At 41.4% G+C, this 16010-nt stretch overlaps 2 protein-coding genes, 1 non-coding gene and 1 pseudogene across 6 annotated transcripts in view; 2 read left to right on the top strand and 2 right to left on the bottom strand.

Annotated features, from left to right (window-relative positions):
- Window positions 1–5325, top strand: part of NFRKB (nuclear factor related to kappaB binding protein) — a 32584-nt gene extending 27259 nt beyond the window's left edge. For all 4 annotated transcript variants that reach the window (XM_039878818.1, XM_039878819.1, XM_039878817.1 and 1 more), the window contains 3 exons: window positions 1950–2056; window positions 2878–3013; window positions 3126–5325. In XM_039878818.1, coding sequence (XP_039734752.1) covers window positions 1950–2056; window positions 2878–3013; window positions 3126–3251 — 369 coding nt within the window. In that variant the 3' untranslated portion in view covers window positions 3252–5325. The remainder of the gene's footprint in view (window positions 1–1949; window positions 2057–2877; window positions 3014–3125) is intronic.
- A 1380-nt stretch (window positions 5326–6705) lies between these two features.
- TMEM45B (transmembrane protein 45B) overlaps window positions 6706–16010 on the bottom strand; it is a 31234-nt gene continuing 21929 nt past the window's right edge. Inside the window, exons 2-6 of the mRNA XM_039878820.1 lie at window positions 12735–12922; window positions 10562–10768; window positions 9518–9702; window positions 8899–9044; window positions 6706–7627 (exon numbers count right to left, since the gene is read on the bottom strand). Coding sequence (XP_039734754.1) covers window positions 7519–7627; window positions 8899–9044; window positions 9518–9702; window positions 10562–10768; window positions 12735–12906 — 819 coding nt within the window. The 5' untranslated portion in view covers window positions 12907–12922 and the 3' untranslated portion in view covers window positions 6706–7518. The remainder of the gene's footprint in view (window positions 7628–8898; window positions 9045–9517; window positions 9703–10561; window positions 10769–12734; window positions 12923–16010) is intronic.
- LOC120615686 (uncharacterized) lies at window positions 8331–8448 on the bottom strand (annotated as a pseudogene).
- LOC120615692 (5S ribosomal RNA) lies at window positions 14307–14425 on the top strand. Its single transcript, XR_005656343.1, has one exon. It is a non-coding gene; the product is annotated as a 5S ribosomal RNA (ribosomal RNA).

The raw sequence follows: 16010 nt of genomic DNA, 5'->3' as shown, positions 1-16010 counted from the left end.
GGAGATTGGCATGTGCTCTCCAGTGGTGAATAAATTTTTGCTAGTTTTCTTCTGGGGTGTTTAGCTTTTCTATATTGTTTGAGGTGCCCTTTATGTCTTCTGGACGTTACTTCTTTGTATGTGTAGAAAATATTTTCCTCTGCTCTGTCATTTTTTACCTTGCATATGGTGTGTTTTGCTCTACAGGTATTTCATCTGATTAGATCTATCAACATTTCTTTTATGGTTCCTAGGTTTTGTGTCTTGTGCCTTTTTTACCCCAGGGTTTTAGAAACATTAACGCTTTATTTTCATAGAATACTTTCAGTTTTAAAAAAGTATAACTGATAATCCATTTGAAATATGTTTTTGTAAGTGATGTGGTAGAGATCTCATTTTATGTTTTCAAATTATTCCAACATCATTGACTAGTTATCCCTTCCCCCACTAACTTAAAGTACTACATTTATCATCAACCAAATTCCCATATCAACATAGGTGTGTTTCTGGGTACATGTGTGTTTATTCTTTAGCTTTTAGACAAGGAGCACTGTTCTGTGTAGTGGAGTGCATATGAACAGTGTAAAACATAGTTTTACTTTACTAAGCAATATGTATAGTGAAACCTCAGTAGTTTAGATAAAAGCCAGAGTGACAGGGGAAGGTCGATATATACAACAAATCCTGATATATAGAGTAGCTTAAAAGGAAATATTTAAGTTCTTATATTACAGAAGTTAAAATAAGAAAGGAAACAGTGCTTACTTGAATCCTTAAACATAGGAAGCTAGTACCTAGTGGCATCTACCCTGTTATAATCAATTTGGATAGATATAACTGGAGAGCATTTAGCAGGGCAAGAAGTGTTGAATTTTCCCTGTCTGGTCAGCTAGTTAGGCTAGTGCACAAAGGGACAATTGCAGCAAATATAGTGGTGGCCTGAAATGGTTTTAAGCATCTAAGGCAATAGAATCATAAATAAATCCACCTAGAGGCACCATCTCATGGTATTCTGTTTCCTGTTGACATATTTAAGTGCTTTCTAATGGGCTACAAATTGTGTCAGCTCTGATGCAGTTTTGTGCCTAAGTGCCTGGCTTTGTTAGAACTAGCTTGTCCGTAGGAAATGCCAGTGCCTTTTCTTAGCATTCTTTTAACCACCTCTCTTGAATCTTTTTTTTAAAATCAGGTTTACACAGGATTTTACTGTCTATAAATTTTATTACGAGCCAAGGCTTAAAAACCAGGCAAGGCAACCTAAAAACAGATAATGCAATGAAATCCCAAAGAGTAGGCCTTTTCAGCTTCTTTTTTGTTCCTCTTAGGCGTTATTAATTTTGGGGTTGGACTTTTCACTTGGTTGAGTTTATTATTAGTGTCCCCTAACTAACCTCTCTTATCTCTGTGAAACAGCACCTAGAGAATGTGACCTGTTCCTAATCTAGCACGCCTTGCTGTGTGCTCCCCACCAGTGAGCCTTTGTGCCACTGAAGCAGTAGTTACGCACTTACTGTTTTAATTTTTGAGTGCCTCTGTCCTTCCACACATTTACTTCAAACAGTTGTTGAGTGCCAAGTATCAGGGGTTACACAGATGAGTAAGACCCTCGCCTCTAAGTAGCTCAGACTCTTATTGTGCTTAAGAGAACATCCACTTTCCTTTGTGATTCAGGTACACATTTCATCCTGATGAGAGTAGTTATACATGGTTGCTGCTGCTTTAGGCAGCACGAAAGAGGATGATAACAGATCAGGTGACCCCTAAATATAGTATAGAGCCCTTAACAACAGCATATGTGCTGCAGTTTTGTGAGGACTCTGTGGGCCATACCTCAGGAATATTGGGACCCTGCAGAGTACCAGGAATGAAGGCATCTGAGAGCTGGCTCCTCAGCTCTTACAGCCCTGGAGGTGACACTTGGTGTTTTTCTTACTTCCTATCCCATAAACTTGATTGCTTTTTCTCTCTAGGGGAAGCTACCGACACGGATCACAGTTCCACTCTCTGTGATTAGCCAGCCTATGAAGGGCAAAAGTGTGGTCACAGCCCCCATCATCAAAGGCAACCTTGGAGCCAAGTAAGTCCTATGGTGAGGGGTGGGTAAAGCTTCTGGGTGGCTCCTTGTCGCACGTTAGGAGAGCAGCTGGTTTTCTTGGGGCTCTCCTTTGATACCTCTCCTCCTTTGTTGGGCTCACGAATAAGATTTGTTGAGCACCTAGTATTGTTTTAGGTGTTGTGGATACAGCAGTGGTTAAAATAGACAAAAATCTGTGCTGTCTTCAAATTTACGTTATAGTGAAGGGAAGGAAATAATACTACATGGAGTGCTGAGATATACTGTGGAGAAAAAGCAAGGAAGGGTATGGGGAGTGCTGGGAAGGGGTTGGTGGTGACATGGCTCAGATGGCAATTTCCAGTGGGTGCTGGGGAATGCCTCACTAGTGCATATGAGCCCTGCGGTGTCATAGGTTAGAGGATGAGGGCTTATTTAGGAGCCTGGGCTTTCTGTGGCCCTGATTTAAACAGGGATAGAGGGCATGATGAAATAATTTTGAAGGTCTCAAGGAGGCTGTTTTGGAGGAGGGAGAGTTTCCTGTCAGGAGCACACACCTCCCTGGGGCCCTGTCTATTACCCGCTCTGATCAAGGCATGTATGTGTCAGGGTCATTTTGTCCAAAGCATTAGGAGGAGCCTTTGGGCTTGCTCTTTTCTCCTGATATAGGAAGCATAGAAGCTGAAAGAAAGGTGGTCTTACCGGCTGGTTTCCATTTCAGTCCAGAATGCTGGACTTTGCTCTGAGCACCAGGCCTTCCTGTTTTCCTTCACACATGGCCTAATTCTGGGCCAGAGATAATAACCCCATCCTATCACTACCTCACTCCTGTTTTCCCTCCACAGCCTCAGTGGGTTGGGCCGCAACATCATCCTTACCACCATGCCAGCGGGTACTAAGCTCATTGCCGGCAATAAGCCTGTCAGTTTCCTCACTGCCCAGCAGTTGCAGCAGCTTCAGCAGCAAGGTCAGACTACACAGGTGAGCTCCAAGATGCACTATTGGCCGTGCTTCTCTCTTTTCTCCTTGTTGTTTGTTCTCAACTGATGTGCCTATTTGCAGTCTGCTGACCAGACATTCTCTTTGCAAACAGGTGCGCATCCAGACTGTCCCTGCGTCCCATCTTCAACAGGGTACAGCTTCTGGTTCCTCCAAAGCAGTCTCCACTGTTGTTGTGACCACAGCACCATCTCCTAAGCAAGCACCGGAACAACAGTGATTCCGAGAGAAAGATGGCTTTCAGAAAAGCCCATACCTGGTCTGCCCTTCTGGCTAAAACGAAGGGAGCAGGGAAGTTGCATCCTTCCGCTAAGCTTGTCTGTCTAAGGAAGGCCAGTAGTGGGATGACGGCAGCAATGGCTGGGATTCTGCCACCACACTGCACAGTGGAGGACACTAAGGAAGGTTCACTCCAGGTCTGTTCTGTACTGATCCAGGAGAAGCTTCCCTCAGAATTGTGTCAGGTCTCAGTTGTATCACACAAGCCAAAGTTATCTCCTGCGAGCAAGATGCTGAGGGAGGGCTTACAGTTACAGAATGCGGACGGTGAATAAGCGTCGTTCTATATGTGGATCATATTTTTTACCTTCTGGTCTTCTCTGGGACTAGTGGTCTGGATAGGAGTTTTGTGTCCAAAAATTTTTATGTAACTTATTTTTTTAAAGTACCTATTTTACATCTTTGTCAAAAAGAAACCTGGGCTTTAGCCCCACTAAACTGATTCCTTATTCTTTTGACCAGAATGAGAGAATAGCAAGATTCTTACAAATTGGTGACTGACTTGATAACTACATAGTAATGGAGAGGCTTTAAGATGAGAAAGAAACATAAGAAGTGAGATTCTATGGGGTCCCTGAAATGGGATTAGTTGGCACTACCTCTTAAAGGTGGGGTATCAGGATCCTGACTGGTCTATATCTTCACCAGCTAACTTTGTTCTCTTTGTCAAGTATGTTCACATGCGAGTTCAGAGCCAGTGGACACAGGAGGTGAATGCCAGCAGAGATGCTGCTTTTGCAGCACACACTTTATTTCAGTTCAAAGGTTATACATTCTGCTTTGTTTCAGAACAAAAGTCAGCAAAGCATGGCCCTTGGGCTGGCTGTTTCAGAACAAAAGTCAGCAAAGCATGGCCCTTGGGCTGGCTACCCATTTTTCTAAATAAAGTTGTGTTAGAACACAGCCCATGCCCATTTGTTTATGTATTATCTGTAGTTGCTTTCATTTTGAAGGCAGAACTGAATAGTTGCTGTAGAGACTACGTGGCCCTCAAGCCTAAAGTACTTTTTATATGGTCTTAAGAAAAACTTTGCTGACTTCTACTCCAGAATAGAGATAGCAAGAAGAGAGTGGATATTCCTCTTAGGCAACCACAGAAGAGGGCAGTCATTCAGTCATTCAGTCCTGGCTATTTCACACTTCTCAGCCTTCATCAAACTACAAGCAGAGCTCTGAACAAAATTTTTAAATGTCATTTAATTAAAGCACTGGTTGTATGCCTCTTTTGTATTGGAGCAGGGGTTGGATGGTGAAGCTTTTCTGCAGTGACAGGGCTTCCCTGTACCTTGAAATTATCCAGATTATTAAAAACATATCTTTACTCTGGAAGTTTAGTGATATGTTATGGGGCCTGGGTGAGGAAGTTGAATTGGAGGGCAAAGAAATGGAATGGCCTAGTTTAGAGGGGGTTGCTAGGTGGAAGTTGAGTGTGATTAGGCAAGTAGCAGAGGAGGAGAGATACCTTGTTGGCGACACAGGTTTTGCAGACGTCACGTTCGATTCTTAAAGCAGCTCTGTAAAATAGATATTATCATCCCTGTTTTAATTGTGAGAAAATGCGAGTCTCAGTTGATGTGAAAGAGATCCAAGATGTAAAACCAGTTTTCTGATTCTAAGTGCCCTTTCTGCTGCCTTCTTAAGAGGATACAGTGATGTGTCATGGTGAGACTTGGGGAAAATCCAGCATTAAGAGTGATGGGCCTGGGTTACAAAGAACAGAGGTGAATTGGCTAAGGTAGGATTGGGCATTTGAGGGGTAGTAGAAGGCTGGCACAGAAAAAAGATTGGTAATGATGAGAGAAGGACTGCAATGAAGGAAACTTATATTTTGATATCCACATGTCATTTCCTGGAGTTCGATTTCACATGAAAAGTCCATGTGACAGTTTCTAAATGAGAAAAGTAGAAATTTCAGGAATGCTGTCTTGGGTATTTACTGCTGGTTAAAACAAACACCCTCTGAATTTATTTAACAAATTTCATAAAAGTAGCTCTGGCATTCAGCCCGAACCCTGCTCCACTTTTGTTTACTGAGGTTACCTGACTGCCTGTCTCCTTATTGGCCTCAGATATTTACCTCTTAAGAGGACAGGTAGATTTCAGGATGCCAGTGTAGAACTGACTCCCTGGGCAAGATAATTGGGTACTGACCAGCCTGTAGTGGAGCACCATAGAGTAGAGACCCCCTATTGGAGTTATTCAAGTGACATCACCAGCATTTGCAGACCTCAAGGGTCTTAGACTTGGCCCTCATGGGTGTGTGGGGGGAACAATTCCAGAAGAACTTGTGGTAGCCATTGAGCCTCTGAACCTCTGGTCGACAGGTTGGTACAATTTTTCGGACTGTGTGCCTGAGACTGGATTTGGTGAATAGCATTGTGATGGGTTCGTACTGTAATACCACATCAGACTGTTTATGCCAGGGTTGATCACTTCCGTGAAGGTATTCCCGACCATGCTGTGAAAGGGACTATGTTTTATATTTAATCTTAACACCTCATCCTCTCACTCTGGAGAAAATACTGTATTTTCTTAAAGTATTCTGCCCCGCCCTTTTTAATCAAAATGGAAATTTTCACTTTGGAACTAAAACAGACTAGGTTCCTCCTTCCCGCCAGTCCCCGAGGAAAGAACATGTTTTACATTAATTGTCAGTAATCGGTCCTCTAGTACTTGAATGAATGTTGAGTTTCTTCTACTCAGCAGGCAAACCAAGGTGGATCCTGAAAGGGGACCTACGGGTTCTCTTGAAATTGGTGTTTTCAAGCAGCTCATTCTTAACCTCTAAGCTGTGACTTCAGCTCCGAAATGCTGGCCAACCACAGGAGGTTACCTTTCACTGGGTCCAGCGTTTCTTCCAAAGCACAAACAGTACTCCATGTAAATGATCTCTGCTGTATTTGTGTAAAGTAGCAGAGGGGTAGAGCGAGAAATAAGATGGCTTTTGAGTTCTACTGAAGACTGGTTCTACAACGTAGTAGCTGTGTGGCCTTAGGCTAAACAACTTCTCTGAAGAACCTAATGTACTTACAGGTGGCTGTGAGAAACAAGTGAGAGATATATTTCAAAATCTGGAAAATGCCATACAAGTGAATGATACTGTTTGGTCTATAAGAATTTTCAAATTTGTTCTTACCTAATTTTATTTATAGAACTTAATATTTAACTCTTCATGTTCTTTCATGCTTTCATTGCCTTTGCACATACTATTCTCCTCCTGGAATGTGCTTTTTCTGTGGGGCAGACTTCCCATCTGTCTTCTCTCCTTTGTCTCTCATGGTTATACTTACCCCTTATGGCACCGGTTGTTGTGTATGTAACTGCTTGTATATCTCTCCCATTAGACTGCGAATTCTTTGCTGGACAGATTTTGTTAATCCTTAGAACCATTTCAGTGCTGGTGCAAAGCAGATGTTTAATAAATATTTGTCAAAGGAGGTTTAAAAAAGAACACATTCAGAACCAAGACTAGAGTATCAAGATTTACATTGCTAGTTCAAGATTCATATCCTTTGCAGGATTCTTACCCTTTGCTTTCAGCTGTATTTAAAATTCAAGGCCTTCCATAACCTGACATTTTTTCTCTACCTCATCATACAGATTTCCTGTCAGCATCCTCTTATGAGGGTACTTTTGAAGAGTCAGAACATCTGAGTTCCAGCTCTCTGCTGGGCCACTAACTAGCTTCTTGATTAAATAAAAAATCACCCTTGTCTAACTTCGTCACTTATCAACAGTGGTATTGCAGTACTCTGGAATATTATTAGTTAGGAGATGTTTAACAACATTTCAAATACCAAAGCTTGTAAATAAATCATTACTTTTTTACTTTTCTAAAATAAGGCACTGTCATTCACTTTCTGATAAGAAAGTACCTGCTTTCGTGAGGAAAAAGATAACGTTATCAGAAGCAGTAAGTTCTGCCGGATTCATATCCTGGATTCATCCATGAGGCCACTTCCTGTTCTGAAACTATTGGAGTCTGATTTCTTTTCACTCTGAGACACAAATAAAGGCTTGCTTTGGTTTTCTTTATGAAGGATACCATACCAACACAGACTAGTCAATTAAATGAAAAGGTGCAAATACATAGAACTTTAAGAGCAGATTAAAGCCAGCATTAAAATAGAGATGAGCTACACCTTTAAACACTAGCTGTTTGTGCTCAAAGGGATATAGCCACCCCCCCATTGATGACTGATGGCCTTTCATTCTTCATCTGAGCCACCCAAGAGGGCCTCCTGGTACTTGCGATCTGATTTTAGCTTCTGAATCTCAATGATCTCTCCTCCATGCCTCTTTAACCGAGTCAAAAGGCTGTAATGGAGAAACACAAAATTAGCTCCTCCCCACCGCAAACTCCCTTATTTTCTCACCCAAGTATGTGAAGCCATCTACTGGTTCTTAAAGCATTTTTCTTTATATGTCTATCAAATATCACGATTGTTTACATATCTGACTTTTCAAATAGTATTCATTGTTAGATAAAGGGACTATGATTAATAATGTTTAATAATCAGTTGAGGCTAAACTTACGTTTCCTGCCTCCCACTTTATTACACTGAACAGTCAGTAGCACTGAAAGAAATGTGACCTTGAGTTACCTTCTGTTTGGTATGTGTGGAACTCTGTCTGGGTGAAGTGTATCTGCTTTGGGTAAGGAAATCAGGAACCAGGAAAAAGGGCAGGTACAACAACAAAGTTAATAATACCATATGCTAAAAGTCACTCTAGCATTGTGGTTGAAGACTGGGCCTCTGCCATTTACTCATTGGGTGACCTTGATCAGATTACTCAGTCTTTTGAAGCCTTGGTTTTCCAATCTGGAAAACATTACATACTATATAAAGTGATGAGGATACAATGGGGTAATACACTTTAAGTGCTTCCCACATTGTCTGGGACAAAGTACGTAGGAATTACTAGCTATTACAATAACCTCTGAAGAGCACTTTATTGATCGATTGATTGACTGATTGCAAGGACCTTGTCAGCTTACAATCCCTTATTTTATTTTTTACACCTATAGCACCTGTCTTCCTCGGTGGTCTCCCACCCAAGTACTAACCAGGCCCAACCCTGCTTAGCTTCTAAGATCAGATGGGATCGGGCTTGTTCAGGGAGGCATGGCCATAGACTGAAGAGCACTTTAGAGAGCACTTGCTGCTATGGCATCTTATCTGATTGTCATAACATCTCTGGGAAGTAGGAAGGGCAAATCCAGGAATAAGGTGATGGGCTTAAAATGAACCAGGGACAGAGCAGGGACTGCAACCCAGTAGATGCCTAATTCAGAAGTTTTACCTATCACATCACAGGCTTAAAATCTGTCAGAACTGCATTTGAAACCTGAGTCTGTCAGGTTACTAACCAGTAGGTCCTTTACCTTCTCAAAGCCTCATCACCCTCATTTGCAGGTGTAGAGTACCTTGCACAGAACTTCCTTGTAGTTGGTACTTGTTAAGTGGTAGAAGTTAGCAGTGCTTAGTTCTGAAAGGTGGGTCATCTTTCATGAAAATGATGCAGTGCAGTAAATTTCTGGGGCAGGGGATTGGTTAGGAAGAAAACAAAAGTCATTTTGTACATACCAGCAAACGAGAGAGTAATTGACAGCTGTAATACAGAGGGCGGCCAAGTAGTGCCAGCAGAAGCACATGGTGATAAACATGATGTTTGAGTCATCTTTCTGGTCCCATTTGGGTGCTCCAAAGGGTGGGAACAGCACAAACCCAATCTGGTGAATTATACAGAGAAGTCAACCTTGTCATTAGTTGGTTCTGAGAAAGCAACCTAGCTTCCTTCTCGTGGCTACCAAAGGAGGCCAGCCGGTCCCCATTACCTCATTTCCCATACCTGCATTAGCATAGAAGCACAGGAAAATTGCTCTGAGTTGATTCTGGTTTTAGTATAGGCTCATTTAAAACAATTTCCGGTGAATGGCTTAGCAAATGGAGCCTGTAGATGATATCAGTACCTCTATTAGGGAGGGCAGATAGGGAACTATTTAATCTGTTTACTGTGTGCGCTCCATAGATTCTGCTTGTTAATAGATCAGCAGGATATTAGTGGGTAAAGGTATGTAGGTCAAGGGGCGAGCATGGTAAGGAAAGTGGCCCTCTAAACCTATCCATGTGGTGTGTTAGTGCTGCATCATCAGGACTTGGATTCAGTGGGGCCCCTTAATCCATACAATGTTTGGGTAATTACCTGCCAGAACCAGGTGCCTTGAAGAATAGTGAGACTGGTTCGGAAAAGTTCCAGCACAATGTTGTCCCGAAGAATCACCTCTAAGAATATACTGAGAGCCCCTCCAAACACAGCACACAGCAGCAGTGAGTGGATGTATTGGTCCAGTGGTGGTCGGTTATGAACATGGTGATAGAAGAGAAAACCTGAGAAAGCCGGTCACAGCCATCAGAGATTTGCTTGTTCTTACTTCATAACATTCATTCTGGACTTTTTCCATTATTAGAATTTCCTCCTAGATCTATCTCAAAGCTAGATTTTTTCAACATTTGGAAGTCAGTTTTTATAACGTTACAGGGCAACTAATATGCAGATTAAATTTATTTCGTGTGCATGTAAAGTGGGGATAAGCAGCAAAGCATATATCTTTTAAAATCTTTTCACAGAATTGATAGTAGGGTGCAACACAGAATGAGTACTGCTACTTTGTGACAAATTGTGTATGTTTTGCCCTTATTCAACCTTTTTTTTTTTTTTAAACTCTTCCTGAGGTACAGAAGTGAGGTGGTTGGATTACAAAATGCTATAACCCCAGTTAATATGAGTTATATTGGGAAATCTATCCTAGCTTCTGGGTGGGTCTCCTATTTGTGATGGAGTCCAGACAATAACACTCCAGGGTCGTGGATGGAGTACACAGGGAGTTATAATCTTGCTTGGTGGCATTCAACCAGTTTTTGGACAATTCTTGTGGATGCGCACACAGGCACTCACGTGCATAAGGATGGTGGCTGGGAGGCAGGGGAGCAGGGAGAGTTTGTGTACTATAAGTGGCTTTGGCTACAAGCTTCATGCCTTCATGTGCTGCTTTATGAAACATGTCATCTGTATCATCCAGAGCATAGGACCAAGTCCTGCTCAGGTTTTGAAGTTCAGAGATTTGGATTTTTCCAAGATTTGGGGAAGGTTATATTTGCAATAGTTTTGACCTTTTGTGCCCTGATCCCTCATATACACAACTCATCAGTTTCTTGCTTCCTTTTTCCATCCTTACCACTAAGTTACCTTCATTGAATGTTGCCACAGCCATAACCAATCTGTCGATCCCCAAGGGAACGTGGGTGTTAAGATAGGTGAGCATATCAATGGCTCCCGAGATTGCAAAGAATAGATACATGGTGCTGTGCTGCCAGTTCATTAACTTTATCCAGTGGTTTTCAGAGTACAGGTGGACGTGGGGCCCATCCGGAACAAACTGCTCTGCCAGAATCCCTGCAGGGAAATGAGAGTAGAAATTGAGGGAAGAGTAGTTCCAAGACAAATAGACAGCAAAAAATAACTGAGTCATTAACAAAGTTGAGATGTGCGTGAAGGTGGCCTGTATGGTTTAGTGGACCTGCTTCAGTACAGAGTAAGGTATTTGCTGAGGAACCTTTGTAGACATCTTGCCTTTGTTGTTTCTTAGACAAGGGGGAGGTGGGGAGAGGAGAAGCAATAGAAATAGAAACACTACCACACAAGTCCATAGGAAATTTGTCTAGTAGCTAAGATGAAAGCAAAGCATTGTCACCTAAGCAAGAGTATGGCAGATACCTTAATCTTTGAGCTTTCTCTGATAAGTGAGTGGTGAAAGAAATCTTAGAAGGAAGTGATTAGGTTGAGAATAGAATCTGAGCAGACAGACGCTAGTGATGCCGATACTTGTGCACACCTGAGGGAGAGAAGCAGCTCCCAGGTGTGTTTCTGTCAGGGCAGACTTCAAGCGAGTGCTTTTCCTAGGCACGGGGGGAGCTCTGTGACTTACGGTCCTTCCCATAGCTTTAGGACTCGGTGTCCTAAACACTTCAACTTGGTGTTTCTGGCCATACAGTATCTTAGGAGAGGCAAGCTTTAGAGACTGGAGCCAGAAGATTGATGAAGCTGTGCCACAGTGTAGCGCTCAGTTTTTATCTCTTCTACTGTCACCTGTTTTAGAAGACCAAAGATTTACCTTTATGCCTGGTGCCCAAAATGTCCTTAGGGCTTAGAATAAATTCTCCATGACAACCTTCTGGACTCTGTTTTTTTCTCAAGCCCAGTTCCTTTCTGAATTTATGTATAAAAGATCAAGGAGTTGGTGAAAACAACCCAGGGAGAGGATGTCTCAGTGACACTAGATTGGAAGCCCTGTGAGAGCAGGGACTATGTTTGGTTCTCCATTATATCCCCAGTGTCTACAACAGTGAGCTCCTGGCATATGGTAGGAGCTCAAGAGATAATTTGTGAGTGAATATTATTTTCACCCAAGTACAATTTCTTTAGCTTTATTTAGGTAAAGTTGATGCTTACCATTTAAGCCTTATGATCCCTGTCACTTCTCAGCTCCAGAAATATGAGAAATACTTTCTGATGCCTAAATGGCTGGCGAATGGGAAAATTCAGCTGGACCAGGCAAACAGAGCTATGTACATTTACTGACTCCAAGGGAAGCTGCTGTCATTGTTTCACTCCCTCCCAAGAAACTAGGCCAAAGATGGTAAGTGGCAAATGCAATTGCAGAATAAGACCTCTCATTACTCATGTGATGGGTTGATCCTGAAGAACACTCTACTGTTGGCACTACTTGTTCCTTGAGGGCCACAAGTGAAGTGGAATAGATGACGAGTAAGTGAAGTGGGTGCATTCTGTTGGAATGGGGCACAATAAAAGAAGACCCCCCTCAAACAGCCCTCTTGGCTTTTCAATCTCTTCCACTGCCTCTCACTAGCCTTCTAGCATAAACTCCCCTCTCTATAATTGCTTGAGATTTGGTGGTGGAGGATAGGCCAATGAGTTGAGTGTTAAGTACTCAAGATTCTAGTGGAGAGACAGTTGAGGGACAAAAGTTGATTTTTCTAAAACTAAACTTACCACTTAGTACTTTCTCAGAACATGAGTTTACTCTTCTAATTTTTTTTTCTTTTATTGTTGGGTTTTATATTTTCATAAAGTATGTCTACAGTTCCTACATCTCATACCTACATCTTTCTAGGGCTATTATGTAAGATGTAAGGTGCTATTATGTAAGATGTAAGGTGCTATTAACTGTTACAAAGCTTCGTACACAACAGATGTTATGATAAAATATTTAGTTTAGTGGCCAACTGAAAATCCTTGTTCTGTCATCTCTGTCAGTGGAAACATCCATTTCACTGGGTTTAGAAAACAGATTCTGGGTATGATGGCGAGATCCCCTGGACCAGGTGATGCCCAGTCTTACCAATGATTGAAAATAAAGTTCTGATGGCAGCTTCAGTGATCTCAAGACGCTGATAATATTGGCTCCTTTTTCTCTTTTGATGAAAGTACTTAAACGGGTACTTCACTGACCACCACAGTCCAACTATCAAGAAGAAACTCCCTGGGAGAGCATGGCCCTTGAAGTTTGCCATCAGGATTCCAGGACACCTGAAAAACAGGGACAGCTGTTAGGTGGCTGAGTGAAGAGAACAAATGAATATTTTGGTAGGAAACTCAATATGTGGCTGAGGATTCTAAATCATAAGCTATTAAGAAGGATTCACTCATTCTCAAAATAGGTCTTTATCGTCTGTCACTGAATCTTGTCTGCTGAGTGAGTTACATGCCCAAGTGTGTACCACTGGCCTTGGGCTTTAAAACTGGGTAAATAAAAGTGGGGAAAAGGAGGATATAGAAATATTAACTGATCTCGGGGTAGAAGAGCCTTCCTAAACATAAAAGAGGGAACTAGGAAAGAAAAATATTCACCGACAAGCAATTTATGGATCGAAAACATCAGAAGGCAAACAGCAAATCATGAAAATGTAACAACTGTAGTAAATGGGTATTTGTGTTGAGAAGCTGAGCTGGAGCACTGAATTAAGAATATGCAGATTATGACCTGGCGAATGAGGAGGCACAAGCCACTCACAGTAGGCAGGGAGCAACCTCAGCATCCAAGCTACCACCTTGTGAAAATGAAAACCAGAGTCATTCTGATTGAACTCACAGTTTTAAAACACACAAAGGCAGTAGCATCACAGGATTCATTACTTACAGATCCCAGAAATTGGGGTTGGGGCTATGGGAGGGGAGCAATGAGTTGGGAAGGGCAGCCCTCCATCCAGGTCACAAGTGAGCAGGAGTTAGAGCAGGGTAGCAAGCACCTATTACTTTTATGATGGCTGGGGCAGTGATCACTTATTGAGGGCTTAACTCTTAAGTGGTTATTTTAAAAGGTACCCTGAGAAAAGCAAAGCTGGAACTTGGGGTGGGAATCCTAAGCTTAGGTCTTTTCTAAATATCCAGACTCTGATGTGGGCAGGGTTTTCACACTGTAAAATGCTGAGGCAGTGACTCCAAATAGCGGCTTCCTTGTCACAATGTTCCCTTAGCTTTTACAAATTAGTAGGAAAAAGACCACAGAAGAATGGGCAAAGACATGAACACAATTCACAAATTATACAAATTGATAATAAACCTCACCATTATTAAAGATGGAAAGTATCATTTTCACCTAATTGGAAAATAATTTGACAATTAGAGATTTGATGCAGACTTCTAGTATAAATGAATATGGTCAATATGATTCCATTTCGGTAAAAGTCAAAATAGTTATATAAACACCGCCTTATTCCAAATAAAATTGCAAGCGTGGTTTCTTTTATCCTGTTCACAGAAGCATAGACTATAAGGTCAAAATTATGAGTGTTGTGTAGAATTTAGTCAGAAGGAAAATAATTATTTTCCCCTGTGGCCTGGGTGGTGACCTAAAGAAATATAGGGTAGGAAAAGAATAGCAGTTGGTGGTGATCTAGAAAATACCACTTAAGTCTATGGCCATGCTACCCTGAACAAGCCGGATCCCATCTGATCTCGGAAGCTAAGCAGGGTTGGGCCTGGTTAGTACTTGGATGGGAGACCACCTAGGAAGACCAGGTGCTGTAGGCATAAAAAATAAAAAAAATAAGGGATTGTAAGATGACAAGGTCCTTGTAATCTGTGAGGTCAACCAAAGGTTGCCTCGCCTAAAAAAAAAGAAAAGAAAATGCCACTTAGGAAAATAGAGTATCTGCGGTCTGTACAGCGTACTCCAACCTTGGCCATTGGGGCATCCCATTTCTCTGTCACTGGCTACCTTGCCAGGGCTACTATTTCATGTCTGACACATTTGCAGCTGAGGTTTACACCCTTCATCAAGAACATTCACAAGCATTTTAAAAAATGCTTACAGTTTTTAATAAGTAGTATTTAAAGGTTTACAATGAGAAGCAGTGACGCTGTGTTCTCTCCCTCATCATTCCCTCATGGAACCACTGTAAATTCGTTCTGCTGTTTCTTTTGGTATTTACCTGTAAAATTCTAGTTAACTTGTGCACACTGCCATCTGTTAATTTATTATTATCTACCAACTTCCTGGAGCTCTCTTACAACCTTGCCCTTCTCTTCACCCCTTCATTTTCACAGTAGTTATGTTATGTTCATTTGTTTAAATCATTTTTATGGCTCTGTAAATCCAAAACCCTTATGAGGGCCGATAAGCTCCGCATGACCCTGTGCTCTCTTTGATCTCTCTTACCTCTCCCCCTGCAGCACAGGGTCCCCTGCATTACTTAAACAAGTACAATCCATTCCTGCTTTAGGGCCGTGCACTATCTGCTCTTTCTAGAACAAATTTCCCACAGTCAAGATTTCTCTTTCAATTTACTCAGGTCTGTTCAAATGTTTCTTTATTCCCAGACTGCTTTATGTTAACTAGCAGACACACTCCACTTTTCAATCCATGTATACTTCTAAATTTTCTTTAAAGCGTGAATCACTATCTGGTATTACATACTAAGTCTTTTTTTAAGCATCGATCTTCATCCACTAGAATGTAAGCTCCTTGAAAATAAGAATTGGATCTATTTTTCTATTGCAGTTGGCCCATTACTTATAACAGCGCCTGACATATAGTAAGCACTCAAATATTTGTGGAATGAATGCTAATCCAAATAATATTATGGGTTATGTTTTCAACATTTTTGTTTTATTCTGGACTTAATAGTTGCCTTGCTTTTTATTTGTTTAGTTTTTCATATACCTAATCACTGTGTTTTTCTATACAAGAGCTAACGAATGTGTCGAATTTCTACTAAATAGTTGCCTAGATATTATAACATCAGATAACTTATCAGTTTCATTTTAATCCTAGAACCCTCTCTTCCAGGGCCTTTTAGCCTGATACTCCAAAACTGGACCGGTTATCATCATGGAGCATTCAACACCATCTTTCAAGTTCTCTTTGCCTTTTTCCTGTTTTGGATCCCCCATTTCTTAGATGCCATTTATTTTTCTTTCTTGGTTTACTTCCTTTAATGTGCCCCTAGTTATTCCCCAAAATATGCACATAATGTAGATTCTTTGAGAATTTGCATAGCTGACAATCTCTGCTTTTTTTTTAATATCAAAATGGTTTTATTCTATTCATATTTAATGTAGTTATTGATGTGGCTACATTTACATCTGTCATTCTGCTATTTTTCTATGTCTCGTG

This window comes from Pteropus medius, unplaced genomic scaffold (assembly GCF_902729225.1).
Source record: "Pteropus medius unplaced genomic scaffold, Ma_sr-lr_union100, whole genome shotgun sequence".
Lineage (NCBI taxonomy): Eukaryota > Metazoa > Chordata > Mammalia > Chiroptera > Pteropodidae > Pteropus > Pteropus medius.
Note: the sequence above shows the minus strand (reverse complement) of the source record. Positions and strands in the feature narration are given on the sequence as shown.